The sequence below is a fragment of the Carex rostrata genome, chromosome 8 (genome assembly GCF_964058835.1).
Source record: "Carex rostrata chromosome 8, lpCarRost1.2, whole genome shotgun sequence".
Taxonomy (NCBI): Eukaryota; Viridiplantae; Streptophyta; class Magnoliopsida; order Poales; family Cyperaceae; genus Carex; species Carex rostrata.
Window position 1 is genome coordinate 7,082,024 of NC_135925.1, and position 27,662 is coordinate 7,109,685.

At 35.0% G+C, this 27,662-nt stretch overlaps 1 protein-coding gene across 2 annotated transcripts; it reads left to right on the forward strand.

Annotated features, from left to right (window-relative positions):
* The first annotated feature begins 1,252 nt into the window (after nt 1-1,252).
* On the forward strand, nt 1,253-15,035 carry CUL4 (cullin4). Of its 2 annotated transcripts, XM_078306316.1 has the most exons (18): nt 1,635-1,765; nt 1,909-2,003; nt 2,650-2,765; nt 3,200-3,546; nt 4,053-4,233; nt 5,616-5,738; nt 7,548-7,835; nt 8,257-8,382; nt 8,760-8,861; nt 8,958-9,011; nt 9,602-9,708; nt 10,314-10,374; nt 10,480-10,611; nt 11,091-11,228; nt 12,237-12,317; nt 12,986-13,066; nt 14,492-14,572; nt 14,663-15,035. In XM_078306316.1, the coding sequence occupies exons 3-18, from the start codon at nt 2,724-2,726 to the stop codon at nt 14,774-14,776; spliced, it is 2,058 nt and encodes a 685-aa protein (XP_078162442.1). In that variant the 5' UTR covers nt 1,635-1,765; nt 1,909-2,003; nt 2,650-2,723; the 3' UTR covers nt 14,777-15,035. The 2 variants fall into 2 exon arrangements, with proteins under 2 accessions (XP_078162441.1, XP_078162442.1); XM_078306315.1 differs by lacking the exon at nt 1,909-2,003 and having other exon boundaries at nt 1,253-1,765.
* The last annotated feature ends 12,627 nt before the right edge of the window (nt 15,036-27,662 follow it).

Genomic DNA, 27,662 nt, shown 5'->3' on the forward strand with positions numbered 1-27,662 from the left:
CAATTTTTTAGAAATGATATATCACGATCTGTTTAGAGATTTTGTATGAAACTTCACAGTCTTGTTCTACGATGTCAAGACTGTATGTCGGTCAATTTTCATGATTTTCAGAATGAAATTGTCAACTGTCAACACATACAAATAAAATTCATACAAATCTCTAACTTAATAATTCAAACTAATCTAAATTCCAAACAAACTGAATCATGCCTATTTATAGTGCAAAAAACCAACTAAATAAGGCCTATTTATAGTGCAAAAAAAAAAAAACGGCTGGGCCGTGAATTTTTTCCACGGTTTGGAATAAAATTTTCGGGCCGTGGATTTATTTTTTAACCATATTTATTGCAATGCATTTAGTTTTTTTATTCTATTTAATTTTCTTATTTTTGTTATTTTTAAAGCATGTTGTATTGTTGTTCTTAATTTTATTTTCTTGTTTAACTTTGCGGACTTAACAAGTGATTTTTGTGTTTTCGTTATTCTTTATTTTTGGTTGTTATTTTTTGTTGTTGTTTTAGTGTAGTGTTATTTTGTTGTATAAATACTAACATAAAATGATAAGAACTAAAAAAAACTAAAAAAAAAAAAGACGGTTGGGTCGTGGAATTTTTCCATGGTTTGGAATAAAAATTCCGGGTTGTAGATTTTTTCCACGGTTCTGAATTTAAATTTCGGGTCGTGGATTTTTTCCACGGTTCTGAATTTAAATTCCGGGCTGTGAATTTTTTCCATCGTTCTGAATTTAAATTCCGGACAGTGAATTTTTTCCACTAATTCGGAATCGTAGATTTTTTCCACGGTTTGAATATTTTTAATTTTTTTTTCAAAATTCTGGTTATTTTTATTAAAATATTTTTAAAAATGAGTAAAAATAAAAATATCGGCCTATTTTGCTCCGACTCCGAATGAAATAAAACTAAAAGAGCCGATCCCCACTAACGCTTGTGAAAATTTTACTACGGCCTGAAAAGCACGGCCTACTATTAGAGTTATACAACGGGCCATCGCCATTCAGCGGCCGATGTCCAATACGCCATCGCCAATCAGCGGAATTAATCCGAAAACCTGTATCGGACTCGGAGGAACCTCAATCAGCCGCCAATGTCTCTTGCCTTTCTCCCTGATGTGGGTCAGCCCGACCGAACCCATTCCCTTCCCCTCGTAAAGTAAACCGCACTTCTTTTCCTACGCAAAATTTTACTAGAACATTTGTCCGATCAAACCTCACTCCGAGAACCATCGAAATCAGGCCACGTCACTGTCAGTATGCAACCGTGGATGTTTTAGAATCCAGACCATCTCGCTCTCGTAATAACTAATAAGAACGCCGATCGAATCGAGCCACCTCTTCCCCCCCCCCCCCCCCCCCCCCCCCTCGAAGCTGCTACCTCTCGCCCCTCTCTACTTCCCCCCTCCCCTGGTTCAAACCCTCCGCCATGCGCTTGGGTTGCTAATTGGATGACTCACGCTAAGCGACCCTTATCCTGCTCCAGTGCCTCAGCCTCCTCGTCCGGAACTGCCATGAACAAGAAATCGAAGTCCCAGCAGTGTGGTGGCGGGGAGAAGAATGGACTGGCACTGGGAACCTCACCTGCTGTGGGGACCGCACCGGCGGAGGATTCCATGTTAGTGGACGAACATGATACGCTCACCACGGGCACTGGGGCGAGTACAGGTGTAGCAGCCAATCTGTTTAGGAAGAAGGCCACCCCTCCCCAGCCTGCTGGCTCTAAGAAGAAATTGGTTATTAAAATGCATAAAGGTATCAGCTCTCTCTACCCCCCACCCATGCACACAGATACACTCACACTCTGTCAAATATTTCTTTTTTGGTTTTAAAGAAGTGGGGATTCCCACCGATTTCCATTCAAATGAAAACCACTACACTGTCAAATAAATATATAGCTAAAATGCATTCTGAAGCCCCAAAGCAATTTTTTACATTTAATTACGATGAAGGCGCGATGCAGCAGACATCACTGGATCCGGTAGTAAAGAGAGTAAGTCAATTTAAGCATTTTCAAAGATAAAACTGTTTATTAATCCGTCCATAAGAGATAATGAAAATAAGGAGTTCTACAATCTTTATCATTTTCTTTAGAAAGGGTTATTGAGGATGGGTAGCAAACCAGAAGGTGAATTTCCAATGAGAAAATAATTTTCCTGTTAAGCATGTTTTGGTCAATTGAGAATTGCTTTTTTTTTTTTTTTTATGTTTCGATCAATCTACAAAGGCTTATGTTGTCATCTTGAACTCTAGTTCAAAAGCAATCAATCAAGAACTTGTCAACATTTAGTTGACTGGTACTTATGGTACAGTACCTCACTGGTTCAGTATGCAACAAGTGTGCTGGTATAGTTATTTACAGTTATTTTGTTCATTCATTCACACCTAAATGATCAATCTTCAGTGGTTCTCCTGTTCCTGACTGAGAACCCATATTAGACATAAAAGAAGTGAACAGAAAAGGCTCAAGGTTGACTACCAATATTTTATGGTACAAATGCTGGAGACAAATGAAATTAGACCATCACAGGCATCTTTGGTAACAGCAGTTATTCCATCTAGCTGTGTATTTTTGTTCAACCTTCTATATTTTTTTTATCTAGTTTCATAAAGGTGCAAACTTTTTGGTTCTATTTTAGGTCAGCCAAAGGTGCCGGCTGACTTCGAGGAGAACACATGGGCAACCCTAAAGGATGCCATAGAAGCAATATTTATGAAGAAGCCCACGTTATATTTGAAGGAAGATCTTTACCAGGTATTTTTGTTTTGAATATTAAGATGTATGTAAATATAATTTGGCGAGTTAAAGAAAGGCTAATACATCCCATTAAAATCCTGAAACTATTGGTGATGGCACATTGGTACTTAATGTATGAGGCATGATCAGTTTGTCATTGGTAAAATATAATACCAGTATTTTGGGTTGTTTTGATTGACTTGTTTTCTCAAAAACTTGTGCATCTTAATCTAGCTCAAATCCAATCATACAGTTCTATTAATAAAGAAACTTCTTGAAAATTAGCCCGGAATTTTGACGGGTTCAGTCACATAGTTTTAATGATAAAGAAACCTTTGAACACCAGGCAGAAAATTGAACTTCTGCCAAAACCATACCAGCAAAAAGAATGCGAAGTTGTCAGCTATGGAAAAGAACCTATAAAAGAGAAATAACTTTGCTTTTCGTGATAGGCTACCGAGAACCTCTTCATACACGGAATGGGTGGTAAGCTGTACGAAAGGATCCAAAAAGAATGCGAAGTGCATATTTCTGCCAAGTTGTCAGCACTAGTCAGCCAGAGCCCTGATTTGGTGGTATTTCTGACTCTGGTGCAGAAAGCATGGCAGGATTTTTGTGACCAAATGCTGATCGTTCGAGGCATTACTTTGGTTCTTGACCGGAAATACGTGAAGCTTACACCAAATATTTGTTCAGTTTGGGACATGGGATTGCAATTGTTTAGAAAGCATCTCTCGATTGCGCCAGGAGTTGAACACAAAACAGTTACTGGTATCTTGAGATTAATTGAGTCTGAGAGGTATTGGTACTTCGCTTGAAATTTAAGACATGATTAATTTAATTCCCTTAATTTATCCTAACTTGCTTGGTTAGATTTCCATCAAGCCTTGGTTCACTTGGTTTGCTTTAAGTCTGTCCTCAAATGTGCAATTAAGCCCTGGCAAGTCGTGACAAACAAATGAGGTGAGAAGTGGTCAAATGGTATGGGTGTATACTGTTCAAAAACTTGATTGAAATTGTACTGAATGCCTTGTATGTAATTATCAGTTATGTACCAACCCTCTATCTATCTGCATTGTTTAGTAATTTCAATATGAAAATTCCCCCAACCGACCATTAGACTTGCAATTAACCTCTAACACAATATGCCTCAATCCGTCAAGAATCATGCAAGTACTGAACAGACCAAGGAAAAAATAAAGAACTAATGCAGGGCAGAGAGTTAAACCAAAATAATTAAATCATATTACAGTAGCTCTGGCTATCATATTTTCAACTTCTTTGGTTTCATACTGCTCTGAACAGGCTCGGCGAAGCAGTCGACAGGACATTGCTTAGCCACTTACTAAAAATGTTTACAGCACTTGGAGTCTATAGTGAGAGCTTTGAAAAAACATTCCTCGAGTGCACTTCTGAGTTTTATACCACTGAAGGCATCAAGTACATGCAACAGTCTGACATCCCTGACTATTTAAAGCATGTTGAGGTTGTTTTGGTTTGCTTTTCTCTAGCATATTGTTTTCAATTCTGCCTTTTCCCCCCTTTTTCTTTTACAATGCATCAGGGATAGTAACTGTAAAGAGTTTCAGTTTTCGTTAGCATGCTGAAATTTCTGATGGATGTACCGGTTACCTATGGTGCACAGATACTAAAGCAATTATTATATTTTATATTGCTAGGTTTGTTCATGAATATTAAATTTCATTAGAATATAGCAAATAATAAATTATAAAAACATGAAAGTAGGGTTCTTATTTTGAAAGAGATACATATAATAATGTTTTTCTTGAAAAAAAAAAGAATGTGCATACTTTCAAGGTTGGTATAAGACTTTTTACTAGACAACTATTTTAATAATTTTCAAAGTTATGAGCCAATGTATTTTATCTTGTAACAATTAGAGAATAAAACAGAGAGAAATATAATTACATAAATTTTAGGGGTCAAAAATAAAATCTTGTTCTCTGTTTTTTATTTTATTTTAAATAACCTGAAGTTTGAAGTTCTGTTTGGGAATATCACAAAAGGCAGTAGGAAAAGATGAAGAAAGTTCAGATTCAGAACATTCTCCATCTCCATGCACTTCTTTAGCCCCATGAACTGCAGGAACCTTGAGAAAATGGAGGTACTCTTTTAGGAAGCATGGGTTCCTGTGGCTGTTTAAGCCTCATCCTGTATCTTTTGGCTGCTGCTTACAAAAAATTTATTTTAAAATATTGTGGTAGTCTGATGGCGTATATCAGATATGAATCAGACCCTTATTGTGCTCATATCTATATCGGATGCATATATGATGTGGGTATGGCAGCTTATATACTCTTTATCTGGGTGACTAACCCTGATTTTGGTTTGGCATCAACTATTTTGGGTCTGTAATGATTCTACTAGCTTCATTTTAGTGAATATAATCACTTTTGAACCCATAAGGTTGATTTGTACATGCTTGCACTGTTTTTCAATGGGATCTTACTGTTTCCGCATCAGTTAGTGCTATTTAGTACAACTTTTGTGAGCAATTTCCCCGTATTGCTTAACTATTCTAGACTACATCAGAAAATATGTTTTTTGAAATAAAGAAAAATGGTTCTTGTAATATTTATTGGTATATGCTACAGTATCAATTTAATAGTTCAAATTGATTTATAATTTATAACCAGGAAATGTGATATTTGGTAGCATAGTTAATTATAGTCTCTAGGTGCTATGGGAAACTGTCTTCGTTTAGAATAATTTTTTATCCTTTTTTGGATTTTGACATTTCTTTAGGTTTAGAAATTATGTGTCCTTATCATATGATAACAGTTGCATTATCCATATTAAAACTATCATCTGCATCACAACTCAGGAGTGTTTGCTGAATGTATACAGATGAGATTACATGAAGAGCATGAGAGGTGCATTCTCTACCTTGAGGCAAACACAAGGAAACCATTAATTGCAACAGCTGAGAAGCAACTACTGGAACGACATACTTCTGCAATTCTTGAAAAGGTGATAGTCCTGTCACTCTTTTTATGCACTTCAGAATTTCAGTACTGGTTCTGGATGCTGTACAGCATTCTATGTAGTGCTGTATTGGTAAATTTTTCTGGTGTCTTTTGTAGTTCTTCTTGTTGAGTAAAATACACATTTAGTCATTTAAGTATCCCTCAGAAAAAACATATCCCTTGTTTCCTATTTTGTACCGAATTGGACCTACTATTTTTTGCTTAGTTAATTAGAAGGAAATTTTACATTAACATCTATATCATGATTATATCTAACGGGAGGAATTAATTCATAGTGGAACATATGTTGATGCTGGAGTATCCATTAAACTGATATGTAAGGCTGGTAACAATAGTATCCACATCATCTGCATTTCTTTTGTGACTACATAACATTATTTGCAATGGTAAAATGACACTGGGATAGATAAAAATATTCTTCTTCTCAAGGCAGGACAAATTTGGTACAAAATGGAATAAGGATCATAATGGTAAATGAGTGAAATTTGAAGGACAATTTGACTACATGACTATGCTTGCTTTCATTTTGCATATGATTCCATTTTTCTGTTGTGTTGACCCATAGGGTTATGTTCTTTAACTTGGATACCATCTCTAAAACGAACTTCATAGTAGCTAGCACAGTAATCCGTAGGTGTGGATATAGGGATTACTGTGCCAGCTAGCTGTGGATTCTGAAACTACTAAAATTGTGAATTCTGAAGTGTACACAATTTTACTTTTTATATATATATATATATATAGAGGAGAGATCAAGTTACAACAAGTTACCACAACCATTTTCTACATTTTCAAAGTCCAAATCGTCGATCCAAACCGTTGGATGTGATCTCTACAATAAAATGTGCTTGGTGACCAAATTTTACATTTTTTGGAATTTTTTTACTATTTATTAAGATGAGTACAAAAACTAGTCAAATTCAGACCACTGAATTTTGTACCCATCTTAATAAACAGTAAAAAAATTTCAAAAAATGTAAAATTTGGTCTCCAAGCACATTTTATTGTAGAAATCGCATCTAACGGTTTGGATCGACGATTTGGGCTTTGAAAATGTAGAAAATGGTTGTGGTAACTTGTTGTAACTCAAAAATTGTTGTAACTTGATCCCTCCTCATATATATATAGAGAGAGAGAGAGAGAATGGCTAAGCTCAAATCGTTTGTTCCTGGAGTTTAGGAACAAACAACACGGTTCTCCGATTTCCGAAGTTCAAACGGCCGATCCAAACCGTTAGATGTTTAATCTATATTAAAATGTGCTTGGAGACAAAATTTTATATTTTTTGAAATTTTTTTACTATTTATTAAGATGGTTTGAAAATCGCTGTTTTTATTAAAATTCTGCATCATAAAAAAACAGCGACTTTCAAACTATCTTAATAAATAGTAAAAAAATTCCAGAAAATATAAAATTTTGTCTCCAAGCACATTTTAATATAGATTAAACATCTAACGGTTTGGATCAGCCGTTTGAACTTCAGAAATTGGAGAACCGAGACTCAGGAACAAACAATTTGAGCTTAGCCATTCTCTCTCTCTCTCTCTCTATATATATATATATAATCTTTTTTCTGTTTTTATGTATGCGTTTTTTCTCTGTAGACTTCGTTTATTAATGCTTTTATTGTATAGCAAATGTTCTTGGAATGATCATGGTAAATATTCTTGGAATAATTATGGTGGAAATATGATTGTCTGATGTCCATGGGAGATGTACTGGTTTTAATCTTGGCTCGTTGATATTTGTTTATTTTTCCAGTCCTCTAACACATGCTTAACTTCCTTACCAGGGATTTGTTCTGCTTATGGAGGCAAAGCGAGTTAAAGACCTCCAAAGGATGTACACTCTTTTCCAGAGGGTCAATGCACTTGAGTTGGTGAGGCAAGCATTGAGCTCATATATCAGGGGCACTGGCCAAGGCATCATCACGGATGAAGAGAAGGACAAGGAGTTGGTCCCCTTTTTACTGGAATTCAAAGCCTCTCTGGACATGATTTGGGAGCAGAGCTTTTTTAAGAATGATGCCTTCTCCAATACCATCAAGGATTCTTTTGAGCATCTCATCAATCTTCGTCAGGTGATGACGTATTTACTTTGATATACCTTTAATCATAAGAAATCAAGAAGAAACTGTAGAGGTCTTAAGGAAATCAAACTAATTGTCAAGGTTGTACCATACTTGTTCACAATGGCACTGAATTCTTGGTTTTGGTGGCAATTGAACTGGTAACTGGAAATCCTAGAAATTCAGGAATTGAACATGGGGGGTGAAAAAGAATTATCTTCACCAGCTTTTTAGTTCTTGTTAAAGTACTCTGAAGTTGTCTTCACATCTCATCTTCTGAAGTTCGTGCCAATATTCTGGGTTCCCTTATTTGATTTTGCGCTTCATTCTAATTTCATGCGCCTTATGTAAATATTTTACCATTGCATGAAGGAGCCGGAGTATTGAAGTCTGGTTTCTTGATTACTAATGTGCTACATTTCTCTGATAACAGAATAGACCTGCTGAGCTTATTGCTAAGTTTCTTGATGAGAAGCTTCGTGCTGGGAATAAAGGCACTTCAGAGGAGGAGTTGGAGGGCACACTTGACAAAGTTTTGGTTTTATTCAGATTTATCCAAGTAAGTATTTGACAAATTACTAATTTGTAGTTTGTAATTAAGATTTAGATTAACGGTGATTCCAGATATTTCAAATTAGCTCTTGCAGTGAACTCCTGGTTGCAGTTAAAATGGAATTGGTGGTAATATGTGCCACTTTTTCTCAGGAAAAATACTTTTGCTTGCAACTATACCTTGATCAAACTTCAACTAAACTCCAACTTGTATCCAATTGAATGAAAGATACTCTAAATAGGCCTAAGCTGGTGAACTTGGGGGACCATTAGTACTGCACAAGCTGGTGCATGTAGTTCATGTGATTCAACATGTTCTAATCAGCTCGTGGTTTTTAGTAAATAAAAAAGAATATTGTGAAAATGTCAATTATATTTCTATAGGGGAAGGATGTGTTTGAGGCCTTCTACAAAAAGGATCTTGCAAAACGGCTCCTACTCGGAAAGAGCGCATCAATTGATGCAGAGAAGTCTATGATTTCCAAGGTAATTTGAATGCGATTAGTTGTTCTTATTCTGAGAGCTGAATCAAATATTATTTCTACTGAAACTTAATTTCGAACCATTTGCTTTTTAATTCAGCTCAAAACTGAGTGTGGGAGCCAATTTACCAACAAGCTTGAAGGAATGTTCAAGGTATGCATTTATTTTTTATTGATACATTATAATGTCATACTAGTATATTACAAAATGAACTAGGATTTATAACCACCCAAAAACAAGAAATTGAAATTCCGGTCCCTTATGTGGGTATTTAAAAAAAGTAGGTTATATTGACAACTGACTTCTGACACCTGGCTAAACCCTTTTGAAATTAAAACACTACAATTGTAGATACATTCTTCATCATTTAGACATGCTATGTGTAACAATTGAGCATCTTCGAAACCAATTAGCCATCCATTGAGTGATTTCAAAATTTAATAAGTTTTATAAGCTTTCATATCAGCATTGAGACGAGTTTTCAAAATTGCCCCCACTTTGATACACAATCTACCTAATGATGAAAAACACATCTGTAGTTTAATTTTTGAACTTCACGGATCTTTAACATTGGTTGTGAATATATATCCTTTTCCATCGAAGAAAGCAATAGACAGTTTCGAACTCTCAATTCCTCGTATGTGTGTTCACTATATTTCTATGTGTTAAATGGATACCACTTTCTAAATCTGTTCTGAAGTCTTTTACTATAAATTATTTGACTTTCACTATTTCCTTTTCAGGACATTGAGTTATCGAAAGAAATTAATGAATCCTTCAAGCAATCATCCCAGGCTAGAACGAAACTTCCAACTGGTATAGAGATGAGTGTTCATGTGCTTACAACTGGGTGAGTGGTCTCAAATTAATTGTACATTTATTATTCATTTTGTAAGGATATGCAATGTCACCAAGGATATTATTTACTGATTTAATGTGATGCATTCTGATTCTAATAATGGCAAATAAATGTACCTGCATGATATAATAAGACGAATTTGTGGTACAATACAAAATTGCAAATAAAAACTTAGTTACTTTTGAAGGAAATATCACATAAGCAGGAACTTGTCACATTTAACTTGAATTTCAGTAAACCAGCTGAAATGTATATTTGTCATGGTATGGAATATTCCAATCTTGGTTTTGGTATTGTAGGGGTAAGGGGTCAGGGCCTATGTAATGGTATGTTTGAAGCATCTACAGCGTTAGAACCAAATTCGGACTTCTGGTGGTCTTTCATGTTGTCTTGTTTTATGTGATGCTTGGTTTATCTAGAAAGAATTTGAAATGGAAATTTAGCACCAACCCAAAGACCTAACTTGATTTTGTTTTATACCAATTTTATATTGTTGGGCAACCAGTCTCTCCAGTTCCCTGACTATCTAGCCATAAGATTCTCCTTATTGTACCATAATCGATCCTCATTTTATTTTATGCTTTTTTGCTTTTCAGGTATTGGCCTACATATCCACCTATGGATGTGCGGCTTCCTCATGAATTGAATGTTTATCAGGTCAGACCCTGTACCAAATCACAGGAGCAGATTCTAGTTAATGTTCGCTCTTCCTGTTTCACACAAAAAAATAAATTATTTTTTCCTGGATTTAAAACATTGTAGGACATATTCAAAGAGTTCTATTTGAGCAAGCACAGTGGGAGACGCCTGATGTGGCAAAACTCTCTAGGCCAATGTGTGCTAAAGGCGGAATTTCCAAAAGGGAAAAAAGAACTAGCTGTCTCACTGTTTCAGGTTAATTTTAATTAATGATATTAATTTTGGGATTAGTGTGTATTTTGCTGTAGTGATGTCAATGGTACCGCATCTACTTTTGCCCTTTTTTCTGTTTACGTCTTGCTTTTTTTTGTGTTTGGTCGAACCTTTTTTTTTTTGCAATGCTAAAAGTTAATTAATTGATACTTGCATATGCTATTTTTTTTTCTCTAAAAAATTAGGTTAATTATTGTTTTAATTGCATATTGAGGACTAAACTATTGGTAGCACAATTAAGGTGAGGCTAATTTGGTTTGGATTGAAGTTAATCTGACAGTAGAGGGTGAACTGCAGCAATGTTGGGTTAATGGTTTAAATTCAGGCTTACCATATGGGAAACCATATTCATGGTGGTCAGCTTTGTTAGGGCACGATAGGTGCACTGGCCAATTTGATTATTTTTGTCATGCATTAACTTTGATTCTCCCTCTGTTTTTTTTTGTCCGGACTTTTTACAGACTGTTGTCCTTATGCTGTTTAATGATGCACAAAGGCTCAGTTTTCAAGATATAAAGGATTCAACCAGCATAGATGATAAAGAATTGAGAAGAACGTTACAGTCACTTGCATGTGGCAAAGTTAGAGTTCTTCAAAAGGTGCATTTATATGTCATTTTTATGTGTTTCTTCTTTAGGTAAGTTTTACTTCTTCCATTGTGGTTTGGCAGAATCAGACCATTTTGTTTTATCCTGTTGTTTCACACATCATGAGGCCTCAGATGTGGTTTTCTTGACCTGACGCGTCGGGTTGACCCAACTCTGGCAGACTTGTTTACTGAAGCCATTGGTTTAGTTCACGGTCAGTTGGTAGGTCTGAGTCCCTGTTTCGGGCTATCATATGTTTCCCCCCAAAATAGTAAACAAATAAAACATAACGCTTGAGGGCCTCAATCACTTTTCCAGAAGTTGGAATTTAAAGGAAGAAAATTATTATTACAGCATACCTATTGTTCCTGAAGTTGGTAGTGCAGTCTTCATTGCATGAGATTTTATGTGGGAGATGAAATTTGAAACTTCTTTTATCGGTTCATTTGTGGTTAACTGGTTATAGTTGCATCCCTAGTGGCAATGCTGGTGCAAAATGGAATGTTGTTATAGTCTTTTACACTTGTTTGCGGTTTTTCCCATAGAGGTCACTATAACACATATAAAAGCTGTATTAGGGTATCATGGCGGCCTGCAAGGCTACAAGGTCCATTGGGTTTGACAGGCTAATTTGAATTTCTGTTTCTTTCTTATTCTTCTTGGTTTTTTTTACTAGAATAACTTTCAAGCCCAAATTTTGTAGAAAAACATAATAGAATTTGACAGATTATGAAAGGATCGTAAGGTCTCTCAACTCCCTCCACTACATCCTTCTTTTCAAGAATACACATTCCTACTCCATGACCCTGAAAACTTCATAACACTATGTTTTTCGATTAATGTCTTTGCTTTAAATACTATATTTCATACTGTAGAAAAATAATAGCAAAAAACATCTTTGCTGTAAACTACAGCCCTGCTATATTCTGATGTCTGCTTATGAAAATATTAATGCTATCTGCAATTTAGTCCTTCCTGGTTCAGCTGAGATTTAACACTTCCACTGATTTCTTCTTCCAGATTCCTAAAGGGAGGGATGTAGAAGATGATGACTCATTCGTGTTTAATGAAGAGTTTAGTGCTCCTTTGTATCGTATAAAGGTAAAAGATTACTAAGTCTTTTTTTAATTTTCCTCCTGGGTTTTTTATTCAGGCTTCTCAATATTGTTGGGCATTCCGCTATAATCTGTACTTTGTTTTGGTTTTACCTTGCTATTATATAGCATTAATGTGTTGTGCATGTGCTCCAAGCAAAAGGGCTTCCTAGCACAGTTAGTTGAGTGTGGATCTCATCTGTGACTTCACATGATTGATCCTGCTCCCTCTATTTTTGGAGAGGATTTTCATCAAAGCTAAAGAAAAAGATAGTAAGCAGAGCATCAGAACTATTTTCTCTGAAAGGAAACACTGAAGTTCGGTTGCACTTGGGCATTCTGGTAGGATTGACCTGAATTTTTCCTATTAGAATGGAAGATAGCCAGATTCAGCCCGAACCGCATGAGATTGACAGCCATGATTTTACTGAAGTATTCAGAGCACCTGACAACTGTTTCCATTGCAAAGTTCATACTTAACCGACTGTATGGCATCAGTGCCATCTTGGCTATCAAATTAAGTGAAGCCTGCTCTGCACATTTGTATATTGGTTTTCTGTGTATTTATGTAAGAGGAGTAAATAGTTTGATGAAATTGGTCCTTATGGTAGGTTTTTGAAAATGTTGAACCTTTGTGTCACAATATGAAAAAGGGACTTACATGGGACCTTGCAGGTGAATGCTATCCAAATGAAAGAGACTGTAGAAGAAAACACAAGCACAACTGAGAGAGTATTCCAGGACCGTCAATACCAGGTTTTTCATAAGAGCCTTGGCATCTTGTCAATATATATATAGTTGTTAACCTGGAGTTGGGAGTTGTAGAAAGTAAAAATTAAACACTGATAAAATCTTGCCTTCTTATGGTTCATGTCAGTAGCTTCAAATAATATATACATATATAGAGTTGGGCTAGGGTGTATTGCAATGTATATGCCTTCTTGTACATTGGACTGTAAACCGTTGGTTTTGAAGTTCAAACGGTCGATCTAAATGGCTCAACATATTATCCATATTAAAATGTGCTTGGAGACCAAATTTTATATTTTTTGGAAATTTTTTACTATTTGTTTAGAATTCTTGAAAATCGCTAATTTTCAGAAATTTCCGGACCATAGAAAAACAACGATTTTCAAAAATTCTAAAAAAACAGCAAACAATTTAGAAAAAATGTAAAATTTGGTCCCCAAGCACATTTTGATATGGATATCAAATTGAACGGTTTGGATCGGTTGTTTGAAAATCAAAACCAACGATTTTGTAGTCCAATGTACAAGAGGGTCTATACATTGCAATGCACCATAGTCCAACTCATCTATAGTTGGGCTATGGTGCATTGCAATGTATAGGTCCTCTTGTACATTGGACTACAAAATCGTTGGTTTTGATTTCCAAACAACTGATCCAAACCGTTCAATTTGATATCCATATTAAAATGTTTGCTATTTTTTTACATTTTTTTAGAATTTTTGAAAATCATTGTTTTTCTATGGTTCAGAAATTTTTGAGCCATTTAGATCGACTATTTGAACTTCGAATCCAACGGTTTACAATCCAATGTACAAGAGGACCTATACATTGCAATGCACATAGGCCAACTATATATAGTTGGGCTATTTTGCTTCATGAAGTAAAGGTTCACGCCCATATTTTCAAATCCGAAGTCCAAAAAGTCAATCCGAACCATTCAACATGATTTCCATATTAAAATGTGCTTGGAGACCAAATTTTACATTTTTTTAAATTTTTTTACTATTTTTTAAGAATTTCTGAAAATCACTTTTTTTTTTACTGTCCAGAATTTTCTGAAAAACAGTGATTTTGTATTTTTTTTTAAAAATAGTAAAAAGTTTCCAAAAAATGTAAAATTTTGTTTCCATGTACATGTCAATATGAAGATCATTATGAACTGTTTGGATCGACTTTTTGAGCTTTAGAATTAATGATATGAGCGTGAAATAAAACAGTTTTACTTCATGAAGCACAATAGCCCAACTCATATATATATATAGGTTGTGGGGTTGGCTCTTCATCTAATTCCAACTTTAAAGTTATTTTCTGTTCCTTGGGTACATCCTGATATTATGAGGATCTCAAGGGTAATTAATGACATTGCCACGAAAATTGAAAAGGAGATGTTAACTACTATTGGTTAATTCATTTTACTTTTTTCTCATGTAGGTTGATGCAGCTATTGTTCGTATCATGAAGACCAGGAAAGTTCTCAGCCACACACTTTTAATAACTGAGCTATTCCAGCAGGTATATGACAAAAACTTTCATTATTCCAATTTCTATGGATTTGTCTCCTCTATTGCCAGTTGGTTTAAATCTATATTTTTTGTTATTCAGCTCAAGTTCCCAATAAAGCCAGCAGATATCAAGAAAAGAATAGAAAGCCTGATTGACCGAGAATACATGGAGAGAGATAAAAGCAATCCTCAGATATACAATTATCTTGCTTGAAAGCGTGGCTTTGGGATCATCTCGTTGTTGGCTTTATTGTAAAATATCTGTCTCAATTTCTCAAGTTGTTGGTTTAACTTCATTGTTTTCCTTTTTTACAAAATTTCGTTCGTTACAATGAAATGAAGGACTTCTTGAAAGAATGAGATTTTCATCGATCCAACATGTATATTTTTCTTAAATATGGTTTTTCGGATAGCATCACTTTTTTTTACTCTATTTTTTTTAGTAACATCACAACTTCAAATTTCTAGAAAAATGTTTCCAAATAGTAGTTCTTTGTTTAAAAAGATGCCTGTATACTGCTATTAAACGTGCCAATTTCTGTAGTTGGATTTGCCCCAAGATCATCTTTAGAAGATAATCTAAAGGAATATTATATGTAGTAGTCTTATTTTCTAAATAGTTCTTATACTGTTTATTTAGTAGTTTGAAAAATAAATTTGAAAGATTAATTTTGACAACTGTTAAAATGCATTTTGGTTCAAGTCAAAATTATGTGTTAATTGTCAACAGTTGTCTTAAATAATGCATTGATCTTAAAAATAAGCATGCATCAACAATAGATAGATGTATATTTTAAGTTGCATGTGAAGTTCATAAAGAATTATCAAAATTATTTAGAATATAGTTCATGAAAATTAATTATCGGACGCATCACATACAATATTACAGGAGTTTAGATTATTTACTGTATTGGAATATTGGAAGCGTCTAATTGTCCACAGTTTTTTTACAAAAAAATTATCATTTGATTTGTACAAATATTGTAAAATTTTAATTTTATACTGTAATATCATATAACAAATCATATACAAAACGCACTTTAAAATTCTAACATGCGGCAGAATCACTTTGTGTACTTGTAACTTGCACAACTTGTCAAACTAACTGTACTTGTTGCAGGATCACTTAATGTACTTCTCTAACTTACAGTTAATGACAGTTTTAAAACTTTGTAGAACATTTTATAACTGGACTTCTCAAACTTGCAGTTTTTCAAAATAATTTCGGAAATTATGCAAAATTATTTTTTCTTTCTCGAAATTAAAATTAATTTTATTTTTTTTGAAAAAAAATTCATAATTTTTTTCTTCAATTATTAATATTTATATATGCATCTATATCCTGTAAATTAACACTATACATACTGTATAACATACAGATGCAATCTATAGAACTTCAATATTGTAAAATTCTCAAATGTAAACTATAAAACTAACATATGCAAACTATAAAACTGTAAATTTGAAACCTAAAACACTATAAAAGTGAGATAAACACACTGCAAACTTTAATACTATAAATTTAAAATATGTAAACAGTAAAACTAACAGATGCAAACTATAAAACATCAATACATCAACTATCCACAACCACATTGTTAAACATTAGTAACTGTTTACAAGCATAAACTGTCACTATTGAAAATGCCATTGTTCAATAGTAGCAAAAACAAACAATAACATTCTAAATACAAATTGATACATTCCACACAAGCATACTATTCAACATAAAAGCTTTTACTTTATAGCCCTTTGTTTAGTATTGTTTGGATAAATTAGAAGTCTTGTCACTAGAACAATGCGTTCTTTAGAAATATCATCCTGCAAAAAATACAAAACAAATAAGTTTATAAAACTGTGAACTGTATCATGTAAAACACTTTACATATCATGTAAAATTGTAAATTATATCTTATAAAATTGTGAACTATATACTATAAACTTTAAACATCAATAATAATATATATTGTAAATTGTTGTATATATCATCTAAAACTGTGAATTATATTATGTAAAATAGTCTATACAACATTAAAAAACCTGATTCATATATCCTGAAAAATACTGTATAGAACCTGTAAATATATTAGATAAATACTGGAAATTTAAATCAGTAAAACTATTAAATAAATCATATAATATTGCATATATGTTGTAAACATTAATAACTTGTAAAATATTGCATATCATATAGGTTCTGTAAAACTGTGAACTACATCATGTAAAACACTCTACATATTATGTAAAATTGTAAACTATATCCTGTAAAATTGTGAACTATATATTGTAAACCTGTAAACATCAATAATAATAGATATTGTAAAATGATGTATATATCCTGTAAAACTATGAACTATATTGTGTAAAATACTCTACATAACCTTTAAACCTTATTCATATATCATGTAAAATATTGTATAGATTATGTAAATCTATTAGAAAAATACTGAAAATTTAAATTAGTAAAACTATTAATTAGATCATGTAAATATTGTATATATGTCTTGTGAAAATGTTAAACAAATCTAGTAAAATAAAGAAAAATAATACAATGCATAACTCATGTAAAATATATGATATATCCTATAAAACTATGAAACATATCATAAAAAAATATTTTACATAAATTTAAAACCACAAGGTGAATACTGTAAAATAACCCAATTATGCTCCTGATCACCTCTCTCAAATTGTCTCTTTCTATTTCAGTGGCCAGAGCAGCGATTAGACCAACAGTTGTTGTGGATTCCAATGGTTGCTGAGAAAGAAGATCACGATCTCCTTACTGCTCCTAAGACGGTGCTACATCGGTGCCTGGTCGACCTTCCCAACTAGGATCACCTTTAAAAGGCCCGAACCTACTACTCCTTTGAGCTCCGGTGAATACTGTAAATCTATTAGATTGATCCTGCAAAATATTGTATAGATCTTATAAACCTATATATTAGATAGATCCTGAAAATTTATTTGTGTTCAGAATTCTCAAATGATGATTGAGGATCAGACACTAGTAACACAATTCTCATATCGAACCTAGTAGAATAAATCATGCATCAGTAATTTTATATATAATAGTTGAAATTATGAAGCTTGAGGTTTAGTGTTATCAAAATTGAAAACATGTATCAGCTCGACTCGCATCTCTCGATCATCCAGGAAATTAATCCATATCATTCAAGAAACAAGTTATGAAAAGCAAATCAATGCATAATCAAATAATAGATATGATTACTATCTACTTTAAGCAACTGTGACAAGGTAGATATTACTATTGTATATACCATTTCAATTGTCTACTCATGAAACAACATTGTTATATACAGTGTAATAAAATAAGGTTATATGCGGCGCATATGCGGTCGCATATGCGTATGCGGTCCCGAACCGCATAGAAAATCAATATGCGGTTTAATATGCAGTTCTGCATATGCGGCCGCATAATAGGTCGTATATTTTTTACTGCATATTTTCTGAAAGGCCGCATAAAATCCGTATAACGCATATAACCTGCATATTACTGTATAGGATCCGCAATCCGCAAAAACAATGATGATGAAGAACCCCATTTATTTGTATCAGTGGAGGAAGAAGGGTAATTTAGAACTTTTGAGTTTTAACTTATGCTTTATTTAGATTTATTTGTACTGTCTATGTTGTTGGCATGTTGTCATGGATTATGCACAATGTACGTTTGTAGTTTGTACTATGCTGTGACATTTAGGTTTGTATTATGTTGTGAGTTGTGACATTTATGGTTGTATTATGCTTTGCAATTTATGTTTGTATTCCTCATAAATTATTATTTCTGTTTGTATTACTATGTATTCCAAATATATATGAATTCTTATTTTAAAATCTGCATAGAAATCCGCATATGCGGCCGCATACTGTATATGCGGTATGCGGTGGCCTTCCGCATACCGCATAGAAACCACATTTTATAACACTGGTTATATATATTCCTTTTACATGATATTCATTGGATCTAGATAAAAATATACCCCACTATCAATTTTATTTGAGAAAATAAACACATAATATGATAACATGATGCATAACAGAAACACAAAAGGAATAAGAAATGCAAAAATTAAACAAATAGAAACTCATCTGAATCTTCACTCTCGTTTGCATTTGCACGTGACATGAAAATCCAAATCAATATGATCAAAATATAAAAGATAAAAAGATCAGTCAAATTACACTTAAACTCTGTCACAAACTCAGATTAATTGCAAATTCTGATAAAAATGAGTAGAGGACATCTACTTTATTTTATAATTTTTAGTAAGAAAATTTTGACTAATCTAAGAAAGTAATGTGCAATACTTCTTACCAAAGCTTGAAATGATGCACGCATTGTTCAGAGTAGCGAGCTGAAATTGAACCAGCACTTGATTGAAGCGAATATTTTCATCTATTCACTACTTTTGTTGACCCTGTTTGATCAATTGAGAGAAGGACTTCTGCTTTCAAATGAATTACGTGACCTTGATCGGAGACAGTAGATGGAAAGAACATCAAGAGAAGAGAGAACGATGACATAGAGACAAACAGATCTATTTTGTCGAACCATCGAGGAGTTAACGCACGACCTGACTGGGCAAAGGTGGTCACACCTTTCAATGGGGGGCGGTCAATCTCGATGTAGATGTGAGATCTGGCGATGACGATGACAATCTGACAGGAAGATGGCTTGACCAGAGCGTTGGCGGAGAAAAGTTTTTAGAGAGAAGGAGATCTGAAATTAGATATTGTTGGGTATATTTCAAAAATTTATATAGCGATATAACCAGATCTTACTATACACAAGCAATCAATCACACGCAGTTTATGGATCATGTCACACACATGATATAACAGAGTGTTATGAGTCATACCTCTCCAATCAAATGGAGAGTGAAATGGTTGCCTGTGTCTTAGCCTCCCTTGATGAAGTTTCTAAAACAGGAAACTTCAAGCTTTGCACACTAAAGTGTTGTCGAGAATAGGAGTGTTGGTCCCAAAGGCACCTGGGGGGGGGGGGGGGGGGGGTGAATAGGTCTTTTTATATTTTTGGTCTAAGTAATAATATTCTAGCGTGTCTATAAGTTATTCTTGACGAAAACTAGAATAACTTTGTCCTAAACTAAATGTAAAGTAAATAGTAAAGTTTAGAGACACTTGACACGAGAGTTGTTTACAGAGTTCGACACTAACGCCTATGTCTCCGGGGCCTGCGACCTTCTAGATGGAGCGCCTTTCTTTACCCAATGAGAAAGGATTACAAGGTGAAACTGGTGAGCCCTTACAAACTTATGGGAAGTCACACGGTCCTAACAGGAGCACTAAAGGATCAAAGGAAACAATCTGATTCGCGAGGACTTAAGGATTGCAAGGTGAGCACGAGGCTCAAGATAACAAGCGTAGTAAATAAAGATCTCTCACAAATCACTCGGGCTGTTGAAGTTGATTGAGTATGGTGGAGGAGATCTTCGGTTGTTGAATGAGTATTGAAGTTTAAGGTCTAGCAACCATGGTGACTCTCTTATAAATAAAGGAGATGAAGTTTTGCGGCTGGATCACACCTAAGAAATCTAGCTTTGGCTTCTATATAAAGGGAGAGAAGCAAATCTAGGTTTATTCTTATTTTCATATCTGACGTCTGTCTTCCAAGGCTTGTACCGATCCATCCGTTCATATTATAAACAAGGTCAATACATATAAGTTGTAGATCTCAGTCTCCTGAGAATTTAAAGCTTTGATTCACTCAAATCTGAGTATGTATGACCAAACGGTGGCCAAAATACAAAAGGTGTGCAGGCTGACAGAATTCTAGCGTTGTGATAGTCTAGGTAGCGTTGCAACGGTCCGTCTCTGGATTGCTTAGTGTTCAGTGACGCTAAAAGGCATTTTATGCGTCATGAACTATTCTGGGATGTATTTTTACCGTTATAATTGTCCCTGGACTGTTATTTATAATAGTCCTCAACTGTTTTGAAACTTCAACACTCTTCAAATAGGCGTATCTTGGTGCTCGAGTGTCCGATTTCGGCATATGATCACTTTTCGGAAAGCTTGTAAAGAGTAGATGTTGATTCTAAAGTCTTGGCCTTCATTGGAACATTTATATATCTTATGAGCCTGCACACATCTCAACTCAAGGAAACTGTTAAATGCAATTTATGTATGTTTTGCAAGTCTAGTCAAACATATAAGTTGAGGGCTCCCAAAAGCCAACAAGGAGGAGATCATGCTAGTCGATTGGATCCTTATGCCTTTACAAATTCTAATGCTAGCTCACTACTTCAAAACACTTTGAATAGTATTTGCATAGCGCATCAACACAATCTCGCGTGCTTCTTGATGATCCAAATCTCAACTCGAATCGAGGAGGTAAGGAGAGATCAAACTCTAGATCAAACAGATCTAAATAATTCTCGAGCAAGAAAGAGAGAGAAAATGATCTCAAACTTCTACATGAGGAGAAGTGAGAAGGCGACGGTGTGCCCAAGCGACGGAGGGAGGCGGCAGCCCGAGCTCAACTAGGCTTGGCCTAAGGGTGCAAATTCGATTCAAATCGGGTCTAACCTGATTGAATCAAGGAGGCGCAGACGGCGTAGGAGAGGGAGGCACACGGGCTCGGGTGGCAGGGCTTGGCCTCAGTAGAGGTGCTACTTTTACCTGATTACTCGGATTTGACCCAGATCTGATCCAGAACCGACCCAGATTCGACCTGGAACTGACCCGGATCTTATTCAGATCTGATCCAGAACCGACCCAGATTCGACCTGGATCTGACCCGGATAGGGTTTCATTTAATTATCCGACCCATAATCGAACTCGACCCAATACCCATAAAAATATCCGATAAAATATATATTAATAACTATTAATATATAAAAATACAACTTTACATATTAATTTTTGCATAAGCCGTGGTGAGCCCAGTACTTTTTCACAACTTGAATGCGAGAAAATATAATGTAGTCACATATTCGCTATATTTATACACACAGATGGATGCCAAATTTATTCTTTCCATAACAACTGCATTAATTTTTTAAATAAAATTTATTGCTATAAATACATCATTCAATATTTGCCTTAATATCCTCTGCATAATAATGAAAATTTATTGCTCTCATTGATATGCCATTTCTACAAATTATTAGTATTCTATTCATATATTTTTTTGAATCATAGAAAAGAAAATTGTCATCTCTAATATGTTACTTTCTAAAAATTATCTCTTCTTCAATATTTTTATTTTCAAAAGTTATTTCTCTCCATCCTCCTGAATTGAAAAGCTATTAACAAAAAACAAAAAACTTTTCAATATTTTTTGTTACACCATGAGTACTCCAGACAATCAACAATAAAATTCTAAAAATAATACTACCCAAGTTTCAAAAAATATTATTGAAGACTCTAATGAGAAACAAAGAAAAAAAATCTGTAGTATGGAAGGAATACTTGCAAATGTTGAATCAATAGGATATTATTTTTTAATTTAGATAGATAACTAATAATTTAGAGTTATTATTTTTATTGTGTTATGTAGCATGATATATTTTATTATTTATGAACAAAATCAATAGTATAATATTTATTTTGCAGTAGTTTTTAATTTATATTATAATGATTTATGATGTGAGATGTTTAAAACAATTATAATTATATTTAAATATAAATAATTTTTCAAATGCTTTCGAGTTGTGATATATACTCACTCCGGATCCGTAACCGTATTCGAACCTGACCCGATAATCTATAAATAAGTTATATCTACCCGGAACTGAAAGACTGGACCCGAATATCTACGGGTAGATAGGTATCTAGATCTGGACCCGACCCGATTTGAAACAAATAAGTATATGGATCGAAATTTGGACTCGAACACTTTTAGGGTATGGGTCCAAATATAATAGTATCCGGGCCTGACCTGACCCGATAGCATCTCTAGGCCTCAGCTCGGTGGTGCGAGGCAGCTCCAAGAGACGAACGGCGGTAGCTACTCGGCTCGGCTCCAAGCCGAAGCGGCGGCAGGTAGAGGAGAGGCTGTCAGCGGGTCTCCTTGTGGCGAATCGGCTAGGGAGGGGGTGGCGTATTATCGCCCCTTCGTTTTCTCCTTAGCCCGCTTTGATCAATGTAAGAGAAAGAGAAGAAGGGAGAGGAAGTTTCTAGAACTTGAATCTTGCCAAATAAATTGTGTGTGTAGAATGGAGGGATACCTTCCTTAAATAGAATTCATGCATTACACAAATGCCCTTGTAAATATCTAATCTCATGTTAAATCAAGAAGGCTCATTTGGTAGTTTTCTCATTTAATAGTCCATTGGACCATTGGTCTATTTAAGAATATATTCATCCATTGCTTCCTTTGCAAGCAACCTCATCCTTCACATGTGGTTAACTAGTCAACCACATGACACCTCACCTTTGGTCAAAAACGTGTTTGACCCGTCTTTGACTTGGTCAACATTCTTACCTCTTCACTTAAATGATCATATCTTTTGAACCATAAGTCCAAATCGAGCATGCCACATATCCATGCGCTCGTATGATTATCCTCTATCTCATGGTATCATCACATCAACCTAAATAGAAGGATTAAATCATCTCACATAATTAAGACATCATTTGCACAGCAAGTTACAAACTGCTTTAATTATGTCCTCATATCTTTCATAGTGTTGAACAGTATAATAACATGTATTATATAATTCGTTGTGCATGTTGTCTCCAACATATTTGCACAGTGTCATCAACCTGGATGACATCTCGACCAAGTGACCTTATAGGTGTGACCGGCTTGGATCTGTATTATGTTGGCAATCTGAACATCCAGTTTCTAGTTGATAAATGTTAGCGTCTAGCAACACGCCTTGACTATCCAATTATACAGACGATATATATTCGAACAGTATCGTAGATCCAATATAGACAATGCATAACACTGCCTGTGTTGTTTCCAATATCTCATGATTATCCAATGATGAACGCGAGACCGGATGTTTGTCATTCCCGCTGTATCATCGATTATGTTTCTTGATACGTGAGCATTATACTATAATACGTGATTGTAGTTAGTCAATTAGGTGGTGCACATATAATATAATCTCTATCAAGGGGCCCAGGGATATCATAGCTTACTCTGCATGCACCAAGATGCTAGTAAGGGATATTTAGTCATGTTGACATATGCATATTACCCAACGTAAGTACTATACATAGAGAAGATGTCTGAATGACCCCTTTTTATAGAGAGCATTGGACACCAACTAATAATACGCACATTCCTTAAGCAAGTATACCATATTCTCAGATTTAAGACAACAACATCGTGAACCATCAATGACAAAACACATAATCCATAGTGATGTTCACGTGTGGTCAAATTCGACGACATATAAACACTTATATGCATTTGTGACATTGAACCGGCAGCTAGTTCGAGTTGATTCGTAAGCATAGATGGCAACATTCAATCGTCACATTGGCTTCACATGCAATAAGTATTCCTTGCTGATTACTTTGGCCAGGGATACTTTAAAGTTCATTACTTTTATTGTCTGGTTGCTATACAATATAAACACTTAGATAAACCATAAGTAATGCTTAAGCAACAAATTGACTATCATCAATTAATCCTATGAACAAGAAATATAAACAATAGTTTATTCTAGGACACCCGACTCTATCAATCTCCCACTTGGACTAGAATCAAACTCTTGACTCTAGTGAGATGATAGATTTACATTGAATTCAAAATTTACAACAAATGTTTATTTAAATTCAGAAACGCCCTCTAAGACTGCCAGTCTCCTATGTGCCTCAGACCCATAGAGAAAACATGCTTCTCATGTTTGGCTTGCTGTAGAGGCTTTGTAAGTGGATCAGCTGTGTTACTGTCCGTGCCTACCTAACTGAGTGTTATATCCCCTCTGAACACAATCTCTCGTATCAGATGATAACATCGCATGACGTGTTTGGATCTTCGGTGATTTCTTGGTTCCTTGGCTTGAGAAATCGTGCTAGTATTATCATAATAGAGGTCTATTGGATTGGCGATGCTTGGAACCACACCAAGTTTGGAGATGAACTTTCTCCAAACACCTTCCTTTGCTGCTTCAGAAGCTGCAATGTATTCTGCCTCGGTGGTTGAGTCGGCTGTGGGTCTCCTGCTTGGGACAATTCCAAGTCACAGCTCCACCATTAAGGAGATACACAAATCCCGACTACAATTTAAAGTAATCATGATCTGTCTGGAAACTAGCATTGATTTTGACCCTATCATTCTAAATGCCCTATTACCTTACCATATAGAGACACTATTGGAGTGCTCCAAACACCTTCAATTGGAGTATTGTATCAGGGTTGTAAACGCCTTATTATATTGCCATATCGAAACACCTTCAATTGGAGTGCTGTATTAGGGTTGTAAATACCCTATTATCTTGCCATCTGGAGACACTACTAGAGTGCACCAAACAAAATCAATTTGAGTATTATATTAGAGTTGTAATTGCCCTATTATCTTGCCATATAGAGACACTATTGGAGTGCTCCAAACACCTTCAATTGAAGTGTAGAGTGGTAAATTTCCTATCTTGCAATCTAGAGATACTACTAGAGTGCTCCAAACACCTTCAATTTGAGTGTTGTATTAGGGTTGTAAATTCCCTATTATCTTACCTTATAGAGACACTATTGGAGTGCTCTAAATACCTTCAATTGGAGTGTTGTATTAGGGTTGTAAATGCACCATTATTTTGCCATCAGGAGACACTACTAGAGTCCTCTAAACACCTTCAATTGGAGTGTTGTATTCGGGTTATAAAAGGTCTATTATCTTACTATATAGAGACACTACTAGAGTGCTCCAAACACCTTCATTTGGAGTGTTATAAATGCCCTATTATCATGCCATATGGAGACACTACTATAGTGTTCTAGACACCTTCAATTGGAGTGTTGTATCAGGGTTGTAAATGCCCTATTGTCTTGCAATCTGAAGACACTACTAGAGTGCTCCAAACACCTTCAATTGGAGTGTTGTATTAGGGCTGTAACTTGCCATCTAGAGACACTACTAGAGTACTCCAAACACCTTCAATTGGAGTGTTATATTAAGATTGTAAATGCCTAACTATCTTTCTATATGGAGACACTACAAGAGTACTCCAAAGACCTTCAATTGGAGTGTTGTATTAGGGTTGTAAATGTCCTATTATCTTGCCATCTACAGACACTACTAGAGCGCTCCAAATATCTTCAATTGGAGTGTCGTATTATGGTTGTAAATTCCCTATTATATTGCCATATAGAGACACTACTAGAGTGCTCCAAACAACTTCAATTGGAGTGTTGTATTAGGGTTGCAAATGCCCTATTATCTTGCCATATAGAGACACACTACTAGAGTGCTCCAAACATCTTCAATTGGAGTGTTGTATTAGGGTTGTAAATGCCCCATTATCTTGCCATCAAGAGACACAACTAGAGTGCTCCAAACACCTTCAATTAGAGTGTTGTATTAGGGTTGTAAACGCCCTATTATGTTGCCATCTAGAGACACTACTAGAGTGCTCCAAACACTTTTAATTGGAGTGTTGTATTCGGGTTTTAAATGCGCTATTATCTCGTCATAGAGAGACAAAACTAGATTGCTCCAAACACCTTCAACTAGAGTGTTGTATTTGGGTTGCAAATTCCCTATTATCTTGCCATCTAGAGATACTACAAGAGTGCTCCAAACACCTTCAATTGGAGTATTGTACCAGGGTTGTAATTGCCCTATTATCTTGCCATATAGAGACATTACTAGAGTGCTGCAAACACCTTATATTGGAGAGTTGTATTAGTGATGAAAATGTCCTATTATCTTGCCACATGGAGACACTACTAGAGTGCTCAAAACTAGGGGTGTCAATGGGTACGGTACGGGTCGGGTAGAGGCATTTTCATACCCATACTCATTAAAATTGACCTTACCCATACCCTACCCATACCCATTAAAAATTGACTATCCTACCTTACCCTTACTCGTTAATATTATTGGGTAACGAAACGGTAGCGGGTGAATAACGGATAATACTATTATAATAATTAGTTTTATTATATTTTACAAATTAAATATCAAAAACTCATTTATTTCACACATATATTTCTAATAAAAAAAGGTAAATGTGCAATTAATTCCAACTAAAATGTTTTTTATAAAGTAAGAAAATTCAAAACTACGAATATATATTTAGGTGGGTTGGAAATTGAATTGAACATATATTTAGATTTTATAATTACCCTATAAGGTAACGGGTACGAAATAGTCATTACCCATACCCTCACCCATTAGGTTAACAAAAAAAATTCTCATCCATACCCATACCCAATAAGCTAATGAAATAAAAACCTTACCCATATCCGCCTTATCGAATACGATACGGGTCGGGTAAACGGCTAAAAATGTACCATTAACACCCCTACTCAAAACACCTTCAATTAGAGTGTTGTATTGGGGTTGTAAATGCCCTATTATCTCGCCATATAGAGACACTATTGGAGTGCTCTAAGCACCTTCAACTGAAGTGCTCCAAGCACCTTCAATTGGAGTGTTGTATTAGAGTTGTAAATGCGCTATTATCTTGCCATATATAGACACTACTAACGTGCTCCAAACACCTTCAATTGGAGTGTTGTATTACGGTTGTAAATACCGTATTATCTTCCCATATAGAGACACTACTGGAGTGATCCAAAATGCCTTCAATTGGAGTGTTGTATTAGTGTGGTAAATGTTTTATTATCTTGCCATCTCGAGACAATACTAGAGTGTTCCAAACACATTCAACTGGTGTATTGTATTAAGGTTGTAAATGCCCTATTATTTTTCAATTTGGAGACACTACTAGAGTGCTCCAAAGACCTTCAATTGGAGTGTTGTATTTGGGTTGTAAATTCCCAATTCTCTTGCAATATGGAGAGACTACTAGGGTGCTCCAAACACCTTCAATTGGAGTGTTGTATTAGGGTTGTAAATGCCCTATTATCTTGCCATCTAGAGACACTACAACAGTGTTCCAAACACATTCAATTGGTGTATTGTATTAGGGTTGCAA

What these genes read in the sequence shown, in the direction of transcription:
- CUL4 (XM_078306315.1), top strand. Translation starts at nt 1,462, where the DNA reads ATGACTCACGCTAAGCGACCCTTATCCTGCTCCAGTGCCTCAGCCTCC. An exon ending in GGTTATTAAAATGCATAAAG is followed by an intron (nt 1,766 to 2,649) that starts GTATCAGCTCTC and finishes GTTCTATTTTAG; the next exon opens with GTCAGCCAAAGGTGCCGGCT. An exon ending in AAGTTAGAGTTCTTCAAAAG is followed by an intron (nt 11,229 to 12,236) that starts GTGCATTTATAT and finishes TTCTTCTTCCAG; the next exon opens with ATTCCTAAAGGGAGGGATGT.